General features: G+C 45.3%; 1 protein-coding gene across 1 annotated transcript; it reads right to left on the bottom strand.

The window, feature by feature from the left end:
* Positions 1-1,838: 1,838 nt before the first annotated feature.
* On the bottom strand, positions 1,839-17,501 carry FAAH2 (fatty acid amide hydrolase 2). The gene is made up of 11 exons (XM_080990258.1): positions 17,185-17,501; positions 12,949-13,031; positions 11,326-11,462; positions 8,921-9,130; positions 8,344-8,463; positions 7,338-7,473; positions 6,663-6,780; positions 5,561-5,680; positions 4,355-4,466; positions 3,566-3,760; positions 1,839-2,936 (listed from the first exon to the last, which is right to left on the bottom strand). Exons 1-11 carry the CDS (start codon positions 17,434-17,436, stop codon positions 2,761-2,763), a joined length of 1,659 nt encoding a protein of 552 aa, XP_080846384.1. The 5' UTR covers positions 17,437-17,501; the 3' UTR covers positions 1,839-2,760.
* Positions 17,502-23,695: the final 6,194 nt, after the last annotated feature.

Here is a 23,695-nt window from a genome sequence, read left to right as displayed (position 1 = left end):
CACCCTCATTATTGAGTTTCAGGCATTTGATTGCTGAATATTGTTTTTACCATTGATGTTTGGCACCCTAGGCTTCTTTGGGAGGAAAAGAGGGATAACATCCAATTCAGCATTGTTAGAATCAGCTTTTTAAATAATGTCAATAGTTAATTAATTAATTCCTTATCCTTGTGGCTGCAAACAGGTGCATCTCAGCATCTCACAAGCCCAAGCAGAGTTGAGTAAGATTGTCCGCTCTTCAAAGGATGAGGTTTCAGTTCCTTGCAGATCCTAGCTCCTTTCCATGGAAATAGTAGAACAAAGAAAACTGATGTGAATCAGGAAGCCTCTCCTTCTTCTAGGAACCATGTGGCCTCAGGGAGACCTTTCTTGGTCTCAGCCCTCCTACCCACTTGCAATGACAAAGTGTGGGTGGCGTGCCAAATGTCGCAGCCCTTTAAAAGGGGCTCATTCCATTACCACCACCACCCCAAGTTCAGGGGGCACCTTTCCTATTTGCATTAGTAATAAATTGTGAATGGTGTGTTTGGGTACAACACTAGCTTATTTGGGATTTTGGAATTGTTTTGAATTGCCTTTGGTTGCACGGTAATAACGTACTGATGATTAAGGTGGTGTGGGTTTGCTTGTTGTGAACATCACTTTATAGTAGTGTTTAGAATACAGTATAAAGGGTAAAGGGGACCCCTGATCATTAGGTCCAGTCGTGACCGACTCTGGGGTAGCGGTACTCATCTCGCTTTATTGGCCGAGGGATCCGGCGTACAGCTTCCGGGTCATGTGGCCAGCATGACTAAGCCACTTCTGGCAAACCAGAGCAGCACACGGAAACGCCATTTACCTTCCCACTGGAGCGGTACCTATTTATCTACTTGCACTTTGACGTGCTTTTGAACTGCTAGGTTGGCAGGAGCAGGGACCAAGCAACGGGAGCTCACCCCGTCGTGGGGATTCGAACCGCCGACCTTCTGATCAGCAAGTCCTAGGCTCTGTGGTTTAACCCACAGTGCCACCCGCGTCCCTAGAATACAGTATACAGATGCACAAATAAAGTGACTGGCTAAAGTATTATACTGCATACTGAGGCTATGCGCCCAAGCTGGATCCATCCTAATTAGGATCCATCCCTAATTAAACATTTGGGCAGAAGGTGCGATGGAGCAAGGAGACACGGGATCTCCTTCCCCGCTGCTCCAGAGCACACTGCAGAGAGAAGGACTGAAACTTCCACTTGCAGGCTGGAAGCTGCTTTCCTGTAGGGAATGTGCTAGTGAAGCAGATCCTACCTGCCTCTCCTTCCTACCTACCTACCTGCACCATGCAGCTAGGCTGCCTTTTGACAAATCCTGGCTGGCTCCAGGTGGGGCAACCTGACCCAGGGCAATCCAGAGCTCTCTGAGCCCAAGCCTGGGTCCACACAAGCTGGCCTGATTCAGTTCTGGTGCACAGCCCTGGTGGTACCTCATGCATGTGAAGTTACAGATGAAAAGCACAACCTAACTACAGTTGTACCTTAGAAGTAGAACGGAGTCCGTTTGACTTCCAAAACGTTCAGAAACCAAAGCGCGGCTTCCAATTGGCTGCAGGAAGCCTCACTGGACATTTGGCTTCCAAAAATAGTTCGCAAACCGGAACAGTCACATCCATGTTTGTGGCGTTCGGGAACCAAAACTTTCGAGAAGCTGTTTGAAAACCAGGGTACAACTATACTTAATTATGTCATATACCATCAGCACTGCGATCCAAGCACATTTTGGCTCCTTATTGACAATAGCTAACAGTGTTAGATTCGCTTCGAAGAAAAGGAGAGTTCAAGAGAAGAAACAGAACCACAGACCTAAAGTACTATATCATTATATTCTCTTTGGTGCAAATGACATACATTTCATTTTGATTGGTCCATGGGAACTGGCCAACTGTTTTTCAGTGTACCCAGTCAAAAGGTGCATAGAGTAACGTATGGATTTATCAACATCATGAAAAAGAGACATACAAAGCAGGATTTAGAACCTCACATCCACAAGACATGGCCCCACAGGCTCAGAAGAGGAATGTGTGTGGGAAAACACTTGATCCATCACATGTTCCATCACGTTCATTTGAACAGTCCTAGATTTACTAAGGTGTGCCTTCCAAGAAATTAAAAAGCTGCCCTCATCTTCTTCCACCATGAGCCATGGCTGGGAACTCCCAAGTCCAACTTAGTGAGGAGTCAACAACTCCTTCTCCAGCACTGTTCTCAGTGTTCTGTGCAAATTGTGGGAAGCTGGGGGACCCCAATTTCCCAAATACATTTTCAAGTAGGGGAAATAGTCTCCAGCACAGATAAATATTACAGATGCCCTTGGCCTGGCCTTGAAAGCAGCAAAGAAAAACCACGTTAAGTAGGGGACCAGGTGCCCTATACTACTAACACCACAGTCAGGGACAGAAAACCCTCTCCCATATCTCACAATATGATTGTCCTGTAAGAACCCTCTCCCCCCTCCCCAAAACCCCCAATTTCCCTGAGAAAGGAGAGAGCATCCTATTGCCTAAACTTCTCAAGTAATTTTGTAATAAGAAAAGAAGAAAGCTAAAGGTGCAGCTGGACTCTCTATCAGCTTTGGCCCTGTGGGAGGGAATTAAGTCCCCCTGGGTTGCAAGTGCGTGCAGGGGGGACAGGCATCAGAGCTCCTCCAATATCAGATGCAGCTGCCGGCTGCTACAGGTGGGGCACTCTTCGTGTTTCTGCTATCACCAGGACTCGGGCAACACACGCTAGGATGTACCAGGGAGAACCCATCCTCCAAATGCCTTCTCCAGGTATTGTGCCATGGCCAGAGTCAAGTGGTCATTGTAGGGTCCTGCCACCACCTGGATGCCCAAGGGGAGGCCTTCCTTGCTCAAGCCCAGCGGGCACTGGGTCACTGGTAAGCCCAGTATGTTGAAGATGGCTAAAAGGGGAAGAGAGAGTGAAAGGAATTAGGGACTCAAAGCACTTCTTTGCAACAAACGAACTAGAATCCAAGACATTTTGTTTCGCTGCTATCTAGAAACATTCCCTGAGAATTTGGAATTTATCATACTGGTTTTAAGTGCAAGAATAAATCAAGGGGTTCTGCGCTGGCTAATGAAACACAATATGTCACAGAGGCCCCTAATAAACAAAGCACAGTTTGCTCCATACCCAGAGACTTCCCAGAATCAGGAGGTCAACATAATCCCATGGAAAAGTTGTATAACCTAGTTTGGAGGTAGCAGTACTGTGGAATTGTATAGTACATACCCATGTACTGCACACATATGGCTGTATCATATGCTATGTCCTGTTCGGTGGGTGCACATGAGCATGTACACAGGCAAAGAAAACCATATTCACCCAAATGGTGAAATACAATTACTGCATGCTGCTTCCCTTTTTCTCCTGGTCTCCTGCTTCCTCTCCTTTTCCTGTGTTGAATTTTTACATTCTAAGCTCCTTAAGGCAGTGACCTGTCTAACATCTTGTACTCTGCAAAGCATCATATACACTGAATGAATGTACATGAGTAATACATGCATATGCAAAATAGGAACTCCTTACCCGTGTAGGCAAAATTGAAAGGCATCCCCAGAGGAGTGTGGTGCTTGGGAGCAACTACAGGGTGTGAAGGATATAAGAGGACACCATCACTTCCCAGTAGATTCACCATCTCGGTCTGCAGACTCTGTGCCATGCTTGCTAGCTTAGCGTTCACTTTGGGACTGTATTTCACCACCTTCTCGGTTAATCCTAGTGCTAAAGAGCACAGAGATGCAGGTAGGTCAAAGACAAACAGCAGTCACTGCAAAAGGCTGCATCATATATAACATGATATACTAGAACAGGGGTAGCCGATGTGATGCCCTACAGATATTGCTGGACCACAACTCCCATCATCCCTTAGCACGGGCCACAGCCAAGAGCAGGTACACAAGCCTTTGAAAACAACTCTTTTAGTTGCTGCCTTTCACTCCCAAACTTCCATGGTACTGGATGAGTTGAGGATCGCCAGACTCCTTAGTCAACGTGGCACCCTCCATATGTTGTTGGAGTCCAGCAGACATCAGCCCCCAACCTGCATGGCCAATGGTCAGGGGTGATGGGACTAGTAGTACACCAACATCTGGAAGGCACTATGTTGGCTATCCCAGTCCTAGATTGTCAGCATCACCACCTCCCTTCCAAATATATGATGCTACCTTCTGGTCCCAAGCATTATTATATACATTTCTTTGCCAGCACTCCATATTTAGTTACCAGGAAATGCCAAACAACCTGGATAGAACTAGCACATCAAAGAAGTGCAGCTATTTTAGAATTAAACTCTTAGATTTAAAAACAGGACGTTACCAATGGCTGGGATGGTGTGTGAAGACATCCCTATCATCCACTTCAGCAGCTCCCATGACGGCCACACTGGCTTTCCATGATCCCCAAGAAGCTCTGTGAAGGTTTCTGTTTGCTGTAATATGAATATGAATATGAATGGAGAAGCAAGGACAAAGAGAATTCCGTAACGTTTTCTGCTTCTAGCTTTTTAAACTAGTATATTTTAAGCATGGTTTGCAGCCTGTACCAAACCTCCTCTCTCAATTTTACAAGGTACAATGACAAATAAATAAATAAATCTTTCATAGTGGAGCAAGAGCTATGGAAGCAGGCATGGGTCCCAACTGCACCAGACGTTTAAAAGACGTCACCTTGAACAGTCATGGTACGGCATCTCCCAAAGAATCTTGCAAAGTGTAGTTTGCCAAGGTTGTTGAGCATTGTTCAGAGACCCCTATTCTCCTCACAGAGCTACAATTGCCAGAGTGGTTTAACAATCAATCCCTCTTCTAGACTGAAAGACTATAAAGTCCCTACCAGAGAAGAATGGCAAACTAAGCTGTTGGATTATGCCAAAATGATGAAACTGACCTGACCTCAAACTGAAACTTTGAGGAAAGCTCAAAGAATGGGGAAAATTTACAATCTACCTGAGGGACCACTGTAAGCAGATGAAAATGTCAGCAGGATTACAATAACACTTGTAATGTAGAAAGTATTATGGACAAAAATTGAGAGATATAAAATTTGGATGATTAAATAATATGCAGTTGATAATAGGACCCATAGAGGGGAAGATGGGAAGTCCAGAGATTTGGAAGAATCTCTAAATATTGTTATGTATTTTGTACTGTTACAATTTTATACTTGTAAAATCAAATAAAAATTGTTTTTTAAAAAACAAAACAAACAATCCCTCTTTCCAGGGAATTCTGGTAATAGTAGCTCTGGGAGAGAAATAAGGATCTCCTAGCAAATCTCTTAACAAACTACAGTTCCCAGAATTCTTTGAGGGAAACCATAATTGCTTAAGGTAGCATGGTACTGCTTTAAATATAGTAGAGATTGGGGTCCATGGGAAGGACTAACTAAGTACTTTTTAGAACCATGCTCTAGAGAACAATGTATGAAGATCATATGAAGATCAGCATCCCTGAAAGACAATTTGTCCATTGCTGCTGTTCTTCCCCTGTCACAGGTAGGCTTACCTGTTTGCATTTTACATACCTGCCCATCACTGTCCTTGGAAGACATCATGACAGACCAGATCTGGAAGGAATACTTCATTTTGTGAATATTCACAGGCTGAACTTGAACACCCAGGTCAGCCTCCAGGTGCTTTACCACCTTGAAAACATAAGAGAGAAAATAACAACCATTGAGTAAACAGTTATTAAAGGAGGAATTGAAAGCCCGGGGGCCAAAGAGCATTTAAGAAAAATATAGGATTCTTCTCATTCCACACAGACACAGTACACCAAAACAATATTATCACCACTACATCAGAGTTAGGAGGACTGGTAACACCTGGACATTCACAGATGGATGTCTGAACTTCTGAGGAGCTCCACTCTGCTTCAGGCAACATGATAGGAAGACTGTGTCTGTGGACTTTGCTATGCAACAACTTTTTTTAAGTATGTGCATACATCACTCAGTTGTAATCACAGGGTGAAGATGGTATGCATGTGTGAATTCTCTCACACACAGAGAAGGATAGAGAGTGGTTCTCCTTAATCTTTGGTACTTTCACTGCAACCGCTAGTGAACATAGGGGTTGCTCCCTACACTCCAGCTTCAAGACTTCCACAGCTCACCAGAACATTATGTAAATGTACCCTAAGCTTAGCTATCAAAGCTCCACAGTAGCCCTTACATTTCCCATTTTGATTTGGCAATCCTACTTCAAGATAATTGCACTGCTCTGGGGCTATTTTATGCTATCTTTGTATTCATAATCTTGCTGCAAGTTGAACTGAGACTTTTTCCCCTATAAAAATGCATTTAATTATTATTAATAATAAATATAACACAGCCAGTAGATATACAGCCAAGGTTTAAAGAAGGGATCGTTTCCTATCTGGAGATGCTGGGAACCGAATGGAGCAGGGGGCTTCTGCATGCAAAGGATATACTCTTACCACTGAGCTATGGACCTGTGCATGAATCTGACAAAAACAGTGCCCAGGTACACTGGGGCACATGAAGGTATGCACAGGCAAATTTGCACAGGCTGACTCAGCTGCCATTTACCAAACGCCTACCTAAACTCCCTGATAACTGTAATGGCCCTCAAGTTTTAAAGCTACCAGATGCAGTTTCCTCTTACGTTCCGATGAGCCTGAAGAAGCTCTTTGTCCACTGGGGAAACAAAGACAGAACCTCCGTCATGCTCCATGGAGTAGAATTTCACATTCTTTAGAGATACTTTTTCATCCAGCTTCAACCTGAATAGGAAGGAATAAGATGGCCACAAGTCAGAAACGAGGAGCACTTTGGTCCCATCCTCAGTTCAAGTCGGCAGAGTGGACTAGCTCCTTGATGTACACCAAGTTCTTATAATCAACTCTTGGTAAAAAAATGCCACAGCAACAGAAGGTGCCAGACCAGTGGGGATACTGTCCTCCATTAGGCAGACCAAGGCAGAGGATGATAGAGGGTACAGAGTAGAGCAAAGTAATGGATAACAGAGTCAGGTGAGCTATGCAGCCAATGCTGCACCCCTGAAGCAAGCCTGGTGCCCAGAGGCGCACTGATGGATGCTGTCCCACAGCCAGTGTGGAAATAAGATTCAACGGCCAGTTAAATCGGCTTTCATACATGGTGTTGTGAAGGGGGGGTATTCCGACCTCTGCCTTAGTTAGCCCTGTCCCTCACGGTGCAGATCTCTACCGTCAGGGGCAAAGACAGCCGGTGACAATAATGACAGGTGCCAAACACATTTGCACTTCCTAGCAGACTAGGATTCACTTTATGCACTGCAAAAGTAATAAGAACCACTTACTTTGTAACGCCTGACCCAGCCATGACCCTCAACAGGGGTTCCAGGTCCTCTGCAAAACGGCACATTGGGCCAGTGCACAGGAACTTTGTCCGAATGCCCACAGCATTAGGGAATTGGCCGTCATTGGGAACCACACCTAGATGAACACACCAAGTTTAGCTTTGCATGACAAACCACATCGTTTTAGTTTAGTGACAGGGTTCGGTTCATATGCCACCTCTCCCATACACAGAGCACTGTATTCAAGGCTAGTTTAGGTCCAAACCTGAACCCTAATCAGTTTTCTGACAGAAAGGACACTGCTACTGCCAGTTACCTTGAGACTGCAGAACTGAAGAAGGCACACTCGGGTCCACCTTCTGTTCCGCACAATGAACATTATGGCAACAGGGATAAAGTATCCTGGCCCCATCCTCTGGCCAAAGAAGGAGCAAGTGTTGCAAGTCTTGCTCTCTTCCCTCCTCCCATTGCTTTTGTATTAGTCTGTGAATCTGCAGGCAGGGGCCTTCCTATCTTTTAATAGCCATGCAATGCTTTAAAAACGTTTTCAACAGGATACCATTGCTAGATTTGGACTTGCTGCTTCCACTACAGTCATACCTCATGCTGCGTCCACTTCAGGTTATGTGTTTTCGTGTTGCATCCCATGGCAACCCAGAAGTACTGGAATGGGTTACTTCCAAGTGTGCAAATGTGGCACTTTGGCATGCATCAGTTCCGTGTTACAGATGGGCCTCCGGAACGGATCCCGTCCATAACACGAGGTTCTACTGTACTGAGATACCAATTTGTGTAGCCAAAACAGCCAGGCCTTCAGGAACGGTAGCTGACTCTCCTTCTGAACTGGATGTCCAAATTCCCAAAGGCTTTTACCTTAAGGTCCAGTTGACCTTCCAAAGGAAATAAACCCTAATTCTTCATCAAGACAACCTACAGCTGTTCTTTCTGTCCTTTCTTTTAGTTAACTTGGTGGAAAAAGAAGCAATGAGAAATGGGCATTTTGTACCAGTGGTGGGCTTGTGTCCAAAGACGCCGTTGAAGAAAGCTGGCATACGGATACTGCCCCCAATATCCGAGCCCACACCGATCACAGAACCAGCAGCTGCCAGGATGCAGCCTTCTCCTCCTGGAAGGGAAACAAAGGAAAGACTGGTACTGGACCACAGACATATCTGAGTAACCCCGCACTTGCCACTCACAAAATCTGCTCTGGGAGACCGAAATACACATGGAGAAACAGAGTGGGCTAATCAGATTTTTCCCCCAGGGATTGTCTTGCTACTCAGTACTAATCTCAAATACTTGCAGATCCAACAAAATAGAAGCATCACTGGCATACCTAACTTGCAAACTATTATAGGTGGCTTTCCAGTCCCCAATCCCTATACAAACCTACTTCTATGCTGTATCAAAGTCAAAAATAAGCAACGTTTTCCCAACTGCCCTCCATTCTTGCTGAGTTCTGGTCACTTGTTTAAACCCCCATCACATGAGCAGTTAATCACTAGCAGGAGATTTGATCAGCCAGGACTAATTTATCTGTTCAGTGCAGCATGTGCTCACAAACGAGGTAGCCCACTCACCTGAGCTGCCTCCTACGATGCGCTCTAGGTCATATGGGTTGTTGGTCCGACCATAGACCCGGTTGCTCGACTCAAACCACATGCACAGCTCGCTGCAGTTGGTCACACCCAGTGGGATGGCGCCAGCCTGCTTTACCCGTGACACTACCGAAGCATCGGATGTGGAGATAATGTTACGACGGCTAACCAGTCCAGAGGCATTGGGCAACCCTACCACAATGAGAGAAACAAAAAGGAAAAAAGAGTCAGAGGTTCCACAATAGCCTAGAGCAGTGCTAAAGGGCAGATATAAGGCCAAGAGCCAAGGGAGTAGCTGCTCCCCAAATGATGCAATATGGTAGATACACCACACTATTTCAGCAATGTTTAATCAAGCAGGTATCTCTGGTTCTATTTGGTAGGTGTTTTTCATTTTCTGTAAACCATTTGCATCCTATAGTAGATGAGATAAAGCTCATCTTTATCATCTTTCCAGCTGGGGAAAGCAAATGCTCCTTTTAGCAGTGGAAGGGAGAAAGGTAAGTAATGAACTAAAATAAAAACAAAACCTATTACAGTAATGGTTTTTGCTCACTCTGTGCTTTATAACCCACCTCCTCCTTTCTAGCCAGTTCCTTGATCTTTTAGCATGCTCTCTGTCCTCAAGTATACAAGCAAGTACACAGTCCTCAAACCAAGAAGTATCTTACTTGTTTTGTATGTGTGAAGAGAGGTATGGCTTAGCCAAGGAGGAATAGGTTTGTGGGGAGCAAACCACAAATAGTAAATCTCATCCCTAGATACTCCAGAGGTACCTCATTAAGAGTGCAAAAATTGGTTGGCTTTACTGGAGAAGGAGTATCTTGTTTAACAAGTTTGGGACCACACCCTCTAAGATGCAGCAACACCAGAGAATTGCTGGTTTCAGACTAAAACCTGGCGCCCTCAGAGCAGCTGGATATTAGCTTAGTCTGCAGTACTACATGAAGGAAAATCCCTAGAAGGTTAGCAAAGATGTCACTCACTGAGAAAAGGACGTGGGCTGCACTTTATACAGCACACCCTATTGTAAGATAACATAGCTTTCCCAAAACACAACAATTGGAAACCTTCTTCTTCTTCCAAGAAGTTCAAGATAGCACATGTCTACCTCCTAATTAATCCTCACAATTACCCTGTGATGTAGGGTTAGGTTGAGCATCATGGCTGAGTGGTGGATTTGAACCTTTGTCTTCAAAGTCCTAAATGAGTCGCTCACTATTTGAAGAATGCCCTTAGGATTCAACTGATTCAAATACTAACTAAGGCCTTTGTTTTTTTAAATACTTGGAAGAAGATAAAAGACTCTCCGGAAGAGTGATGTGACGCACTATTTAATTGGGATCCGCCATTATGGGATAGACCGAGTTGCAGAGATAAATAGTCATGGGGGAGGCGAGCTCTTAATTTGTTATTATATCTGTACTTCAAGTCTGATTTGGCAAATCTCCCCTGGAAAGACTAATGTTTGATGCAACCTGTCTGAGAAAATTAATGAGCAAACGCCTAGATTTTATTTCATCGGAACTGAGAGAAGATGGCGTTTGCCACCAGAGAAGGACTTTTGGATTGATTCGGCATAAACACCAGCATGTGAGGATATACTGCAAATAATAGACTTACCAGCTACAAAAAAAAAAAAAGGAGAGTCATACTAATTTCACACAGAAGCATATTATTGCTCACTTCAACTTGCCTGTGGAAATAACTCAGAGGCCATGAAAGAAGGAAGGATAACAACAGGAAGATTTAAAGAAGGAACTATTGGAAACTCAAGGCATAGAAACATAAGATGATTGGACCCCACTGAACTTGAAGCCTGGGAAGCCCCAACAAAAATTTATAAATTGGCAAAATATTTGGACTATATGATATGTATTTGTATAATTTGGAATATTTAATGTGATCTGATTGGATTGTTAAAATGGAAAACTTAATAAAAATTAAGTTCTGGCCCAATGGTTGCCGGTGGCTTGAATTAATCAATTTTATAATGAATGATTTTAGAGTGTTGTTTATGCTGTACTTTTGTACTGTTTTATTGTTGTTAGCCGCCCTGAGCCCGGCTTCGGCTGGGGAGGGCGGGATATAAATAAAATTTATTATTATTATTATTATTTTAAAAAGGATTCAACTGATTCAAGCACCATTGTTTAGATACATTTGGCAGTCACTATTTTATAAGATCTCATCGACAGAGTTTTAAAAGAATGAAGGAATGCCGATTTAAGAAAGCAACAAACAAAACGTCTTAAGGGTTGCTCTGTTACCCATTACTGTAACATATTCATACTGAAACAAATCTATTAAATAGATAAATAAATTAAATGAGGGAAGACTACAGACTGCGGTCAAGAGGTGGGTGGAGGTTATGCAAGAGAACACACCGTATAGCGCAAAGGCTTCTTTGATGGTGATAGGGACCCCCAAGAAGGGGAACTTTTCCTTCAGTGACTCTTCATCATCTTGCCCCTCAGAGAGCAGCTGGTCGACCTGATGAGCTTCCTCAAGGGCAGCCTCAAACCTGAGAGGGATGGTTGGGTAAGAGCCAGAGGAAATAAGAGAAAACCCGTCAATCTCTAGAGCCTGGAACCTAACTGGTCTTCCTACGATGCTCATTTTGTCCCCACCTATTGCTCCTCCCAAGTTCCATCTCTGGAGCCACAGCCAGAGGTGAAGCTGGAGAAATACTTGAGAGGGAGCCTAGAGGAAACAAGTCTAAATGTTGCTGTTTTTTTATTTTTGTTTTGCTTTGTGATCACCACAGCTTTGCAACTTCTCTAGAAATATTTGCTTAACGGCAAAGAGGTTCTTGACCTCGGATAAACAAAACAGGGTTCTGTCTCCAGGTTTCCCCTCAGGTATGCAGCCCCTTGCTATTTCCTGCCTGGGAGCGAGGACAAATGGTCAAACGGCTTTTAAAAAATCCTTAAAAGAAGAACATGATGGTATACAACAGGGGCAGAGAATCTCCACCTTGCAGCCAGTCGTGGTCTACAGGGGGTCTGACCCATTAGACCATCTCTCCAAAATACAGCCACATGCCCACCAGCAAAGGATGACATTAGCTGATAGGCATGATGGGGTCCAAAGATTCCAGAGAATGCATTGGCAATGCAGATCCCTGCAGGAAGGTTGGTGAGTGGGAGGCTCGTCATTGCTGGGTGCTGCTTTGTCCCACCCCGTGAGATGGCCCACCTATCACATCACCTTTCTCCACCATGCCCCTGCTTGTGCATCTTCCAGGAGCATCTGATCAGCAGCTGTTGGGAGACAGAGTACAGTGGTGCCCCGCAAGACGAATGCCTCGCAAGACGGAAAACCCGCTAGACGAAAGGGTTTTCCATTTTTGAGTTGCTTCGCAGGACGAATTTCCCTATGGGCTTCTTCGCAAGACGAAAATGTCTTGCGAGTCTTGAGATTTTTTTTCTCGCTTCCCCCCCCCTTTATCTAAGCCGCTAAGCCTTTAATAGCCTTTTAGCAGCTAATCCGCTAAGCCTTTAAGCCTATAATAGCCGCTAAACCGCTAATAGCGCTAATCCGCTAAGCCGCTAATAGGGTTGCTTCGCAAGACGAAAAAACCGCTAGACGAAGACACTCGCGGAACGGATTAATTTCGTCTTGCGAGGCACCACTGTACTAGGTGAGATGACACTTTATCCCACCTGCCTGCCCCACTCATCCAGTAGGCCAGCTCTCATGTTCTTAGTCTGAATACAGGATGGCCAAGGTCAGCGAAAGGTTCAGAAAGGACAAGTACTTCCGAGAATGAGCAGAGCTCCCTTTGTTCGGATTCGGAGAAGCTACAAACTAGTTACTTTTGCTATGATTGTGTTGCAAATCATAACTATGCGAGCACTTGGAAGAATTCTTCAGGAACTGTATTGACTCAAAGTAGGTCAACGTGTGAGGCAACAGAGAATCTCTAGCGGAGCACCGCATCCGACTGCCCTTTTTCCTGTCAGAAGTAGAAATATGTTGAAAAAGAAAGTATAAATTCCATCACTCACCTGTCTTTTACAACCGCATTGATCAACGGGTTGACTTCTTTGATCCTCCCAATGTATGTTTCAATAACATCAATACATTTCACCTGCAAGGAATAAAAAGTGCTCAAAAGATTGATGAAATCTGGCTAACTTTCAGAGATCTAATGACCGTATGTGCTGAACATTGTGTTTTGTTTCATTAGCAATTAGCACCGTGCCATGGATAGAATGCTGGGCTTGGAGCAAGGAAATCAAGGTTCGAATATTCTATAATAATTTAATAATGATGATGATTCATTCTTTATATGCTGCTCAAACCACTCTGGGCAGCTATGAACTTTAATGGATCAGACCAAAGGTCCAAATAACCCAGCTTCACAAAATGGTTTACAGATGTTTCTGTGAAGCTCACAAGCAAGGCAAAACGTCCATCGCACACTCCCTGCTATTACTTGCCAGAAAAGTACTTGTCAGTGGTACACTATCTCTGAGAAAGGAGGCTCTCCACATGGCCATGTAAGGAAGCCTTCAGTCAGTTGCTGTATTTTAGCCTCACTCACCTCACATATTTGTTGAGTAGGGGAAAATTGGAAAAACCTATGCACAGTATGTCTGAGTTCCTTGGGAAAGTGGTATAATATACATGCAATAAAATAAGTGATAAATAAGTTTATCATTAACCATTGGGTGTGAGCAGCAATGTGAGGGAAGCTGCTGATAACAACGGATTTCAGAAAGAGGCAGAATTTAGCTCATGCTCACTATTACGAATTATTTCCCTTGCCATCTGGGAATGTGCCTACATTTAACATGCATGCTTTCCCTCAAAGAATACTCAGAACTGCATTTTACCCGCACTGAGCCACAACTCCCAGCACCCTTAACAAAATATAGTTTCCCACAGGTATTATTTGAGGGAGGCAATGTGCTTTAAATGTTCATTGAATATTAAAGGTATTGAGGTGGGACATAGAGTCTATAAATTAAGGGCATTTGCTGACGATGCGGTGCTGACACGAGAACAACCTTTGGAGAGCGTTCCCAAAACATTAGAAGCAATTAAAAGGTTTGGAGAAGTGGCAGGTTTCAAAATAAGCTCAGATAAAACCAAAATGTTGGTCAAAAACATGGATGAGCAGTCAAAAAAAATTTTTAGAAAGGATGTCTAGTTTAAAAATAGGCAAAAAGTTGTATTTGGGAATTTGGCTGACAGTAAGAAATCTTATTGGGACGCGAGTGGCGCTGTGAGTTAAACCACAGAGCCTAGGACTTGCCGATCAGAAGGTCGGTGGTTCGAATCCCCGCGACGGGCTGAGCTCTCATTGCTCAGTCCCAGCTCCTGCCAACCTAGCAGTTCGAAAGCATGTCAAGTGCAAGTAGATAAATAGGTACCGCTCCGGCGGGAAGGTACACGGCGTTTCCATGTGCTGCTCTGGTTCGCCAGAAGCGGCTTAGTCATGCTGGCCACATGACCCGGAAGCTGTACGCCGGCTCCCTCGGCCAATAAAGTGAGATGAGTGCCGCAACCCCAGAGTCGGTCACGACTGGACCTAATGGTCAGGGGTCACTTTACCTTACCTTTAAGAAATCTTAATCTATTTGAAAATAAGTACTGTATTTTTCCGTGTAGAAGACTACCGTAGGTTTTTCCCCTTAAAAATAATGTCAAAAATTTGGGGGCTTCTTATACACAGGGCCATCTCCTCCCAATTTCTTAAATCTGAGTCCCCCAAAATAGGGGGCATCTTATACATGGGGGCATCTTATAGAAGGAAAAATACGGTATATTAAATTGTGGAAAGAGGTTAAGAGTTGGAGATATGGGGGGAAATATGGGATGTTGCCAGACTACAATTCCCACAAGCCCTAGAAAGCATGGTCAATGGCTGGGAATGATGGGAGCTGCAGTTCAGCAACATGTGATGATGACACAAAATTTCCCCGCCCCTATGAAAGATGCACAACAGAATGTAAGGACTCAAATGAGCCCATTTTCCTGTATAACCATGAAAGACAATTACTGTATGTTATTTGCCTGTGTCAAAAGTCTATGCCACGGTAACCCCTACACGTTTTGGGTAAGTTATAATCTGAACAGTGCTTGGAGGCTTATTTGAAAATCTTCTAAATGAGAATGTACACAAGATTTCTCCTAAGATTCCAAACCTCTTTACAATACACACCAAGCAAGTCACTGGAAAAAAACCACATTCCTTTAAGGGAGGGGCAGGAGACGAGATTCTCAATACCAATCTCTTGCCCTGACGCAAAGCAACTGAAGAACAGTGTAATGCTTGTTTGGAATAAGGTTACCAGATTTTTTTCAATGAATCTGGGGACACTTTTCAACTTCAATGGATTTTGTTTGGGGACTGATTTGTAAATCCAGGGACTGTCCCCGGGAAATGTGGACGTCAAGTAACCTTAGTTTAGAAGCAAGTGTTGATGAAACAAATTTGAATTCACTCATGCAACAGGTGTATTTAGAATTGGAGGGGAGGGGACATCAGCATCAACGGTGGTACAGTTGATTACCTTCTTAAATCTAGATTTTCAAATAGTAACTTGCTGAGAGTAAAAATTGCCTCCAGGTGACCAGGCTGGTTTGTCATTCCCCCACCCAACCTAAAAATCGGTAATACAGGTGGATAAAGCAAGGAAGCCAGCATCATTGTGGTCTAGCAACTCTCTATCCCTAATAATGATTTGCATTAATCTGCAAAACAAAAATTAAACCTAAGAACAGGATGTTCTCTTACTCTTCTCCAGATGCTTTTGGCTATTTCAGAATTGCTAGGATAATTCTATGATGTGCAGTTACATCAACAACCCCAGTGAAAAGTATTCAAGTGGAACCAATCCAAATTTATTTCATCATGAACACCAGCAGGGCTCATTGCAGATTTATTTGTATCTTCCACAGAAAAGTGGGCAGAAGGTAAACAGCAAGAGCATGGCAGGCTTTGCATTTGGTGGGATTTCTTTAAAACATTTATTTAGTGGGTAAACTGAAGGCAGACGAGACCCTTATCAAATGAGTATAATGTTCAGCAAATGAACTTTAATGCTGCAGAGATAGCGGCTTACCAAACCATCTGAAGAATTAGAAAAGTTTCAGATATTGCATTTTTAGGAGCTGGATTTCTCTCTCCCACCCTCAGCGCTTGGTCTTTCCCACATGAAAGCTACATGTTTGGAGTCAGTAGACCACTACCATGGATGACTAACTGAGCAATCCAAATCCCCGAATCACTGTGCTGAAGGGAGATTGAATGGGGCCACTGAATGACATTTTAAAGGCTTCTGCAACCAGGGAAGCTCCAACCATCAGTGTGGAAGCTCTGCCAGCAAAGAGCACGCCAATGCACCCATCCAAATAGTGAGCAGAACCAACCACTAGTGGCGTCCCCACCAGCAGATATCTCTGAAACAGGGTGCTTCAGGGGTGGGGCTGAGCCACCGCAGAATCCTATGGATCCTCTGCCGATCCTGCTACTGTCACATAATGGCAACAGGTGCAATCCTGGTCTCTTCACTGTGCTAGAAAGAAAGCTAATGCAGCAGATGGGTATTTTTCTGCTCCCTCCACCTTTTGAGTGCCCAATATTATCTGCATTCACCATTCTGGTTGTAAAAGTGATACTTTTAATAGTAAAAGTACTATTAAAGAGTACTGTCTCTTTCCTTTAACTAAAGGGAACATCGCCCACATTCTCACGAGAAATTTGTTTTTTCTTTGAAAGCAGGTGGGAGTATCTAATAGAACCTGGACTTAAGATTCTACAAAGATCCTGGGATTCATGTTAAGGGCTTATGTTGATTTATTCTGAAAGGTTCACCCCTTGTGCCTAGGCCAAGAATCTCCCACGCCAGATCTAGATTCCATACTCCACAAGCAAGCTGCAAAGAAATTAAAAAGAGAGCACCAAAGTTGTGGGAGCCGACATGCCCCTGCTACCTTGGAACAGAGGACTTCCACTAAATATTCCACACTGGATTTTGTGGCACAACTTCATAAGCAGATCCTCAGAGTCAAGGTAGGATATATGGAAGCCTAGGTGGTCTAGGAACATGGGGCATTCGCGAAGGGCTAGGAATCCCCAAGCTTTGCCTTGGAGTAGACCCCCTCCTAGCAAAACTACAATGCCCAGCAGCCCTTGCGGGGCGATCCCCTCCCACATCTCTCTCTCTCTCTCTCTCTCTCTCTCTCTCTCTCTCTCTCTCTCTAACTCAGAGACGGGCTGCCCGGGCCCTTACCTCCCTGCGGCGGATCCGCCGAGCCAGCTCCACTGCGGACAGCAACAGCAATGGGTGTTCCGGCGGCGGGACGGCGCGGGCTCTGCTGGGACCAGGAGGAGAAGAAGCAGCAGCAGCCGCCACCGCCGCCGGCGCCCTCAATGGGGAGCGGAGGGCTGAGGCGCGCGCCGCCAGGCTGAGCAGCGCGAGGAGGGCTCCCGAGAGGAAGCGCAGCACGAGCACGAAGCAGCGCTCTGCGCGAGAGAGCGCCATGGCAAAAGAGGTCAGAGCTCCGGGACAATGCTGCCGATCAGAGCGGAAGTTGCGCGGCCACGCCCATTCGGGGTGGGTGTGAGGGGCCCGCCGGTGCCAAGCTCCGCCCCCTCCGCTCGCCCCTCCCCGTCCCCGAGATTTAAATCGTCAGGCGAAGGAACGACCGGCTAGTTAGTTTTTCCTCAGCCAGAGGGAGAGTTAAGAAACAGAAACAAGCAGCTCCTAAAGGACCCTTTTTAAATGAATGAATGAATGAATAAAATAAAAATACAATACAATACAATACAATACAATACAATACAATACAATACTGTGATCTTCGGATGAAGGATGGTATAGAGATTTAATCACTAGTAATAAGCACATTGAATTATTTATTTATTGCATTTATATCCCACCTTCCCCCCCCCTCGAGGTGGTGTAGCTCAGGGTCTCCCCCTTTCTCATTTTAATCCCCACAACTGCCTTGTGCAGCACCAGGTTAGGTGCAAGGCAGTTCCCCCACACAGGGTGCCAAGCTGATGAGGCACAAAATAAAAATAAAAATACAGTGGTACCTCAGGTTACATACGCTTCAGGTTACATATGCTTCAGGTTACAGACTCCGCTAACCCATAAATAGTGCTTCAGGTTAAGAACTTTGCTTCAGGATGAGAACAGAAATTGTGCTCCGGCGGCATGGCAGCAGCAGGAGGCCCCATTAGCTAAAGTGGTGCTTCAGGTTAAGAACAGTTTCAGGTTAAGAACGGAGCTCAGGAACAAATTAAGTACTTAACCCGAGGTACCACTGTACCTGAATTTATAGGGGTACCTACTGAGGAGATCCCTGGGGCATGGCTAAACCAGGTGAGGGTAGCTGTTGGGCCTCAAACCATAGCTGTCAACTTTCATATTTGAAAATAAGGGATCAGCAGCCTCACCTGTCCCGGAGACAGTCTACGGGATATCTAACAATCCGGGATAGCAGCAGGAAGCAGCGGGAAACAGCGCTGGAATAAGAGAATTTCCCGCAAAAAAAGGGAAGGTTGACAGCTATGTCTCAAACCCTCAGTTGGTGACATCTCAGGCATGTGGTGGATTGATCAGGCGAGACCATTAGTGGGTCCAAAGGCCAAGGAGCCTGTTTTGGGAGATGCCATGTGAGAGGCAAACAGGGCTTGTCAACCTAAGAAGGTAGCCCTCCTAGAAGGAAAACTCTGGACCTCCACTGCTTTGTGGGCTACCTTTGGAAGAAGAAAAGGATAAGAACTACCAGGGCCATCTTAACCATTGGGCTTAGTGGTGTGTCGCGCCACGGTGCCGGCCTCTCAGGGGCGCCCAGCAAGAGTCCAGGGCCAAAATTTGGAGTCTGGGGAAGCTGCGCTAATGAGCGGAGCAGATTCTGTCAGAGGCTGCACCGCAGGCTCTTCTGCTGCGGGCACCGGGCGACTCTGCTCTTCTGCCGCCCCCGCCCCGAGGGGAGGGGTTGTGAGTAGGCATCGCTTCCCGCGCTTGCAGGGGGTGTGTTATTGCCCCCTGCATCACGGGTGAGATTTCGGCTCTCTCACACGCCACCAGCCTCCTGGTCCCTGTTGCATGGTTTGAGTGTGTGTGTTTGCCGCTTGCCTTCCGGTCACTCCTGGTTTGCATGAGGATGTGTGTGCTCTGGGGGCTGTGTGTTTCCCTCTGTGTTTAAAGAGCTGCCTGCCACTTTAAGAGGCTTGGGCTTTTCATGCTCTGCAGAAATGGCTTGAAGGCAGTTTTGGCCAGCTTTTATTGTTTAACAGCGGGTCTTGCAACGCTATATCTGGAATTGGCATTAGCGGCAGTGTTTGCTGTGAACACCCCTTGTAATTCATGTGGGTTTTTGGATTGCTTTTTGTTTGTCATTACGTGCAGTGCGAGATCGCCAACCTGAGGGCTGCCATCTCATTTTCTAGATACGTGGTCAATATTGCCGGCTATAGCACCTGGTTTGGTTTGGCAGCCATTTTTTAAGTGGGCAAGCGATCTATATTCTACAGACCTGCGAAGCTTTTCTGTGGGCTGCTATTTTTCTGCCTCACCACATGGTCTGACAACTTTGGGATTCCCCCCCCCCCCAAAAAAAAAAGGTCAACAACTCTGGGAAACCGGGAGGGGGGGCGGAGGAATCTTTGCACCCCGGCGCCACATATGCTTAAGACGGCCCTGAGAACTACACAAATCCCCAGAGTGCAGTCCCTAATACAATTGAATGGCGCCTTGTGCGGCTCCTTCCAGCAACTCCTGCAGCCAAACGGGTGCCAAGCGTATAGCTCTGCTTTCCTTTGAACCACATCGGTAAGGCCAAGAGGAGAGTCTGTTCACCTGGGCAGCCCAGGACTTCCATACCCAGGCTCACACTTCTGGGAGGACATTTCAGTGCTGCAGATGCCGCAGTCTGACTTCACTCCTGGAAGCACACACTTGAGACAGATGCCAACAACCGCCACCAAAGTTCCTTTAAAAAAGCAACTGTGCCAAGGGGAATTACTGCATGTTAGGAAGCATCCTAAGCAAGATACTTGGTCCATCTGACTCGGTTTTTTCTATGTGGTGTGATTTCACATAGGTCTTTCTCAGCCCTACCTCAAGGTGCCAGCGGGGATTTGCCTGGTGCCTTCTGTGTGCAAGGCAGATGCTCTGCCACTGAGCTGCAATCAGAAGGGAGGACTTTGGACCTGTGTATCTGCAAGAGAAAATTGCTTAATTAGTTTTGGCCAGGGAGGGCGGGATACAAATAAAAGATTATAATTATTATTATGTTCATTGGCATGTGGGGATTTGGGGTTGGAGGACAGGCGTGCAAGCTGGGGGGGAGGTTAGAGAGCCAGTGTGGTGTAGTGGTTAAGAGCGGTGGACTCGTAATCTGGTGAACCGGGTTCGCGTCTCCACTCCTCCACATGCAGCTGCTGGGTGACCTTGGGCCAGTCACACTTCTCTGAAGTCTCTCAGCCCCACTCACCTCACAGAGTGTTTGTTGTGGGGGAGGAAGGGAAAAGAGAATGTTAGCCGCTTTGAGACTCCTTAAAGGGAGTGAAAGGCGGGATATCAAATCCAAACTCTTCTTCTTCTTCTTCTTCTTCTTCTTCTTCTTCTTCTTCTTCTTCATTGGTTGTATTAATCTGCCGTTAAATCATTTGGTATACATTATCTTTATTTCCCCACACATAAAAGTGAGTAATGTTCACTTACCACACAGGAGATTGTGTCAACCCAGGTTTTTTTCCCCTATTCATTTTTCCCAGGCTTACATTCAGTTCTCTACAATTTCTGCTACAGTTTATAATTTTTTTAAAGAAAAACTCCTGAAAATCCATTGGCATTTTAGTGCAGATTTCTCATAATATACAAATTTTTGCAAGCTATTTCCCGAATATAATGCACTTTATATTGAATTGAGTTGGCATCTGTCTGTTTTTGGAAGACAATGGAGAAGTCTGCCTTTAGGGGTGAGGTCAAGCTGTTGGACAGTTGCAGAGCCCATTGTGGCTGGAGAGATTTATGCAGGAGAGGCATATTTTGTTGCAGCTGGTGCAGATAATGGTGTCCAGTTGTACTGCTACAGATGCATCATGGAGTTTCTTCTCTCTGTGCTCCTCCCAGTGGTCATTTCTCCTCTGGTCACTGCTATGAAAACATGACTTGACTGCCTGTCTGACAAAGACCAATATCTTGGGTCAGGACGTTGCCAGCACTCCACTCATCAGCATTTTATATAATTACAAATATATGCCCAATACAGTATGTGCATTTTTGTGTATTTTGTTTTTGCTGGAGAACTGCATCACAAAATTAGGCAAAGTGCAAATTTCAAATAATAGTAGTGTTTCAGTTCACATATGGTTTGCAAAGTGTGGTAGAATCACTTTAAAATCCTAGTTGAATCAAATTTCTTCCCTCCCTGGTAGAGACTACCTTCAGCATAGAAAGCCACACCCAAACCAGAACAGCATACCTAGCTGCTGTTGCGAATGTTAATGTGTCAAAGGTTCCAGGCACATTGTTAAACACCTGTAAGCATCTGCTGAATGCAATTTGCCATGGACAGTTTTCTAATATTTACTTAAAATAACCTAAAGGCAAATGGGACACGGGTGGCGCTATGGGTAAAACCTCAGCGCCTAGGACTTGCCGATCGCATGGTCGGCGGTTCGAATCCCCGCGGCGGGGTGCGCTCCCGTCGTTCGGTCCCAGCGCCTGCCAACCTAGCAGTTCGAAAGCACCTCCGGGTGCAAGTAGATAAATCGGGACCGCTTACCAGCGGGAAGGTAAACGGCGTTCCGTGTGCTGCGCTGGCTCGCCAGATGCAGCTTGTCACGCTGGCCACGTGACCCGGAAGTGTCTGCGGACAGCGCTGGCTCCCGGCCTATAGAGTGAGATGAGCGCACAACCCTAGAGTCTGGCAAGACTGGCCCATACGGGCAGGGGTACCTTTACCTTTACCTTTAACCTAAAGGCAAAAATATGTGAAACCCTATAGGGAGACAATTGGCTGTTTTGAAAAATGTCTCTCAAGACAAAGTACCTTTGAGAATCTGCCCAGCACATTTCCCCAACCATGGAAAGCAGCTCTCAGATAAATTGACACAAGGACAGTGTCTCTTAGGTGCAAAGTTAACCTCATAGAAAACACATGCATAATAGAAAATCATATTCCTACTATGCATGACTTTTTCTGCAGTATGCATGCTGAAATGGACCAACATGGTCAGAGTCAGAGAAGGGAGACAATGTTACTAAAAAGAAGAAGAAATGGAGTGTTTTCATTGGTACAATAAGATGCAAGAAAATACCAACCCACACATTCTTTGGGAGTTATAGTGAAATATTTATTTATCAAAGTAATTATTACTTATTTTACTGAACTGTATCTTATTCTCCCTCTCTCTCACACACACACACCCTTGTTGAGAAATTTCCAAGGTTTCATGCCAATGTTGGGCAAGGTAGAAGGCAATGGGAAGCGGAGCAATGAAATGACTCTTAACTTAGTACTGTGGGCTCCATTCCACTTGTGCAAAAGCCAGGGGTTATTCTGAAAGCTCCCCCCCCCCCCCGCAAACTTTCAATCTAGTTAAGCAAGAAGTATAATCATAGTATAATGATTATAATTATACAATGATTATATATAATTATATAATAATTATATAATTATATATAATTATATAATGATTATATAGTATAATGGACGAGGGTGGCGTTGTGGGTTAAACCACAGAGCCTAGGACTTGCCGATCAGAAGGTCCGCGGTTCGAATCCCCGCAATGACAGGGTGAGCTCCCGTTGCTCGGTCCCTGCTCCTGCCAACCTAGCAGTTCGAAAGCACGTCAAAGTGCAAGTAGATAAATAGGTACCGCTCCAGCCGGAAGGTAAACTGTGTTTCCGTGCGCTGCTCTGGTTCGCCAGAAGCGGCTTAGTCATGCTGGCCACATGACCCGGAAGCTGTACACTGGCTCCCTCGGCCAATAAAGCGAGATGAGCACCGCAACCCCAGAGTCGGTCACGACTGGACCTAATGGTCAGGGGTCCCTTTACCTTTACCTATAATCATAGAGGAAAGTTTCCAAACAGCCAAAATTACTTGAGAGTGCAGAGTGAGGCTGATGAGGGGCATGACACAGCGAGCATCCTGAGGACCAGAATGGCCTGGAGGGCTTCGTTTGGCCTACAGCAGACATGGCCAAACTTGGCTCACCAGCTGTTTTCAGACTACAATTCCCATCATCCCTGACCACTGGTCCTGTTAGCTAAGGATGATGGGAGTTGTAGTCCCACAACAGATGGAGGGCCAAGTTTGGCCATGCCTGGCCTACAGCGTAGAGGCTCCCTACCCCTGTTATAAAATAAGTGATAAGTGTAGCTGGTCTGAGAGTTGTTTGGAAACCCCTATTCCCCGCACTCTATATTTCCCAGTTCCCTGGCAAGAGGGATTGATGGCTAAACCACTCAGAATTGTCACTCTGCAGGGAGAATAGGGGTCTCCTAACAACTCTTAGTAAACTACAATTCCCAAAATTATTGAGCAGGGAGGAGCCATGACTGGTACAATACAGTGGTACCTCAGGTTAAGAACTTAATTCTTTCTGGAGTTCCGTTCTTAACCTGAAACTGTTCTTAACCTGAGGTACCACTTTAGCTAATGGGGCCTCCCGCTGCCGCCGTGCCACCGGAGCACGATTTCTGGTCTCATCCTGAAGCAAAGTTCTTAACCCGAGGTACTATTTCTGGGTCTGTAACCTGAAGCGTCTGTAACCTG

Source organism: Podarcis pityusensis (genome assembly GCF_964106645.2).
Source record: "Podarcis pityusensis genome assembly, chromosome: Z".
In the NCBI taxonomy this organism is placed as follows: Eukaryota; Metazoa; Chordata; class Lepidosauria; order Squamata; family Lacertidae; genus Podarcis; species Podarcis pityusensis.
The sequence above is the reverse complement of the archived record's forward strand: the minus strand, read 5'-3'. Positions and strand labels throughout refer to the sequence as shown.

Coding starts and splice junctions, on each gene's coding strand:
- FAAH2 (XM_080990258.1), bottom strand. CDS start 17,436: ATGGCGCTCTCTCGCGCAGAGCGCTGCTTCGTGCTCGTGCTGCGCTTC. Junction 11,463..12,948: donor AATGCGGTTGTAAAAGACAG/GTGAGTGATGGA, acceptor CATCCCTCTCAG/GTTTGAGGCTGCCCTTGAGG. Junction 6,781..7,337: donor GCTGGGTCAGGCGTTACAAA/GTAAGTGGTTCT, acceptor CTTCCTATTCAG/GTTGAAGCTGGATGAAAAAG.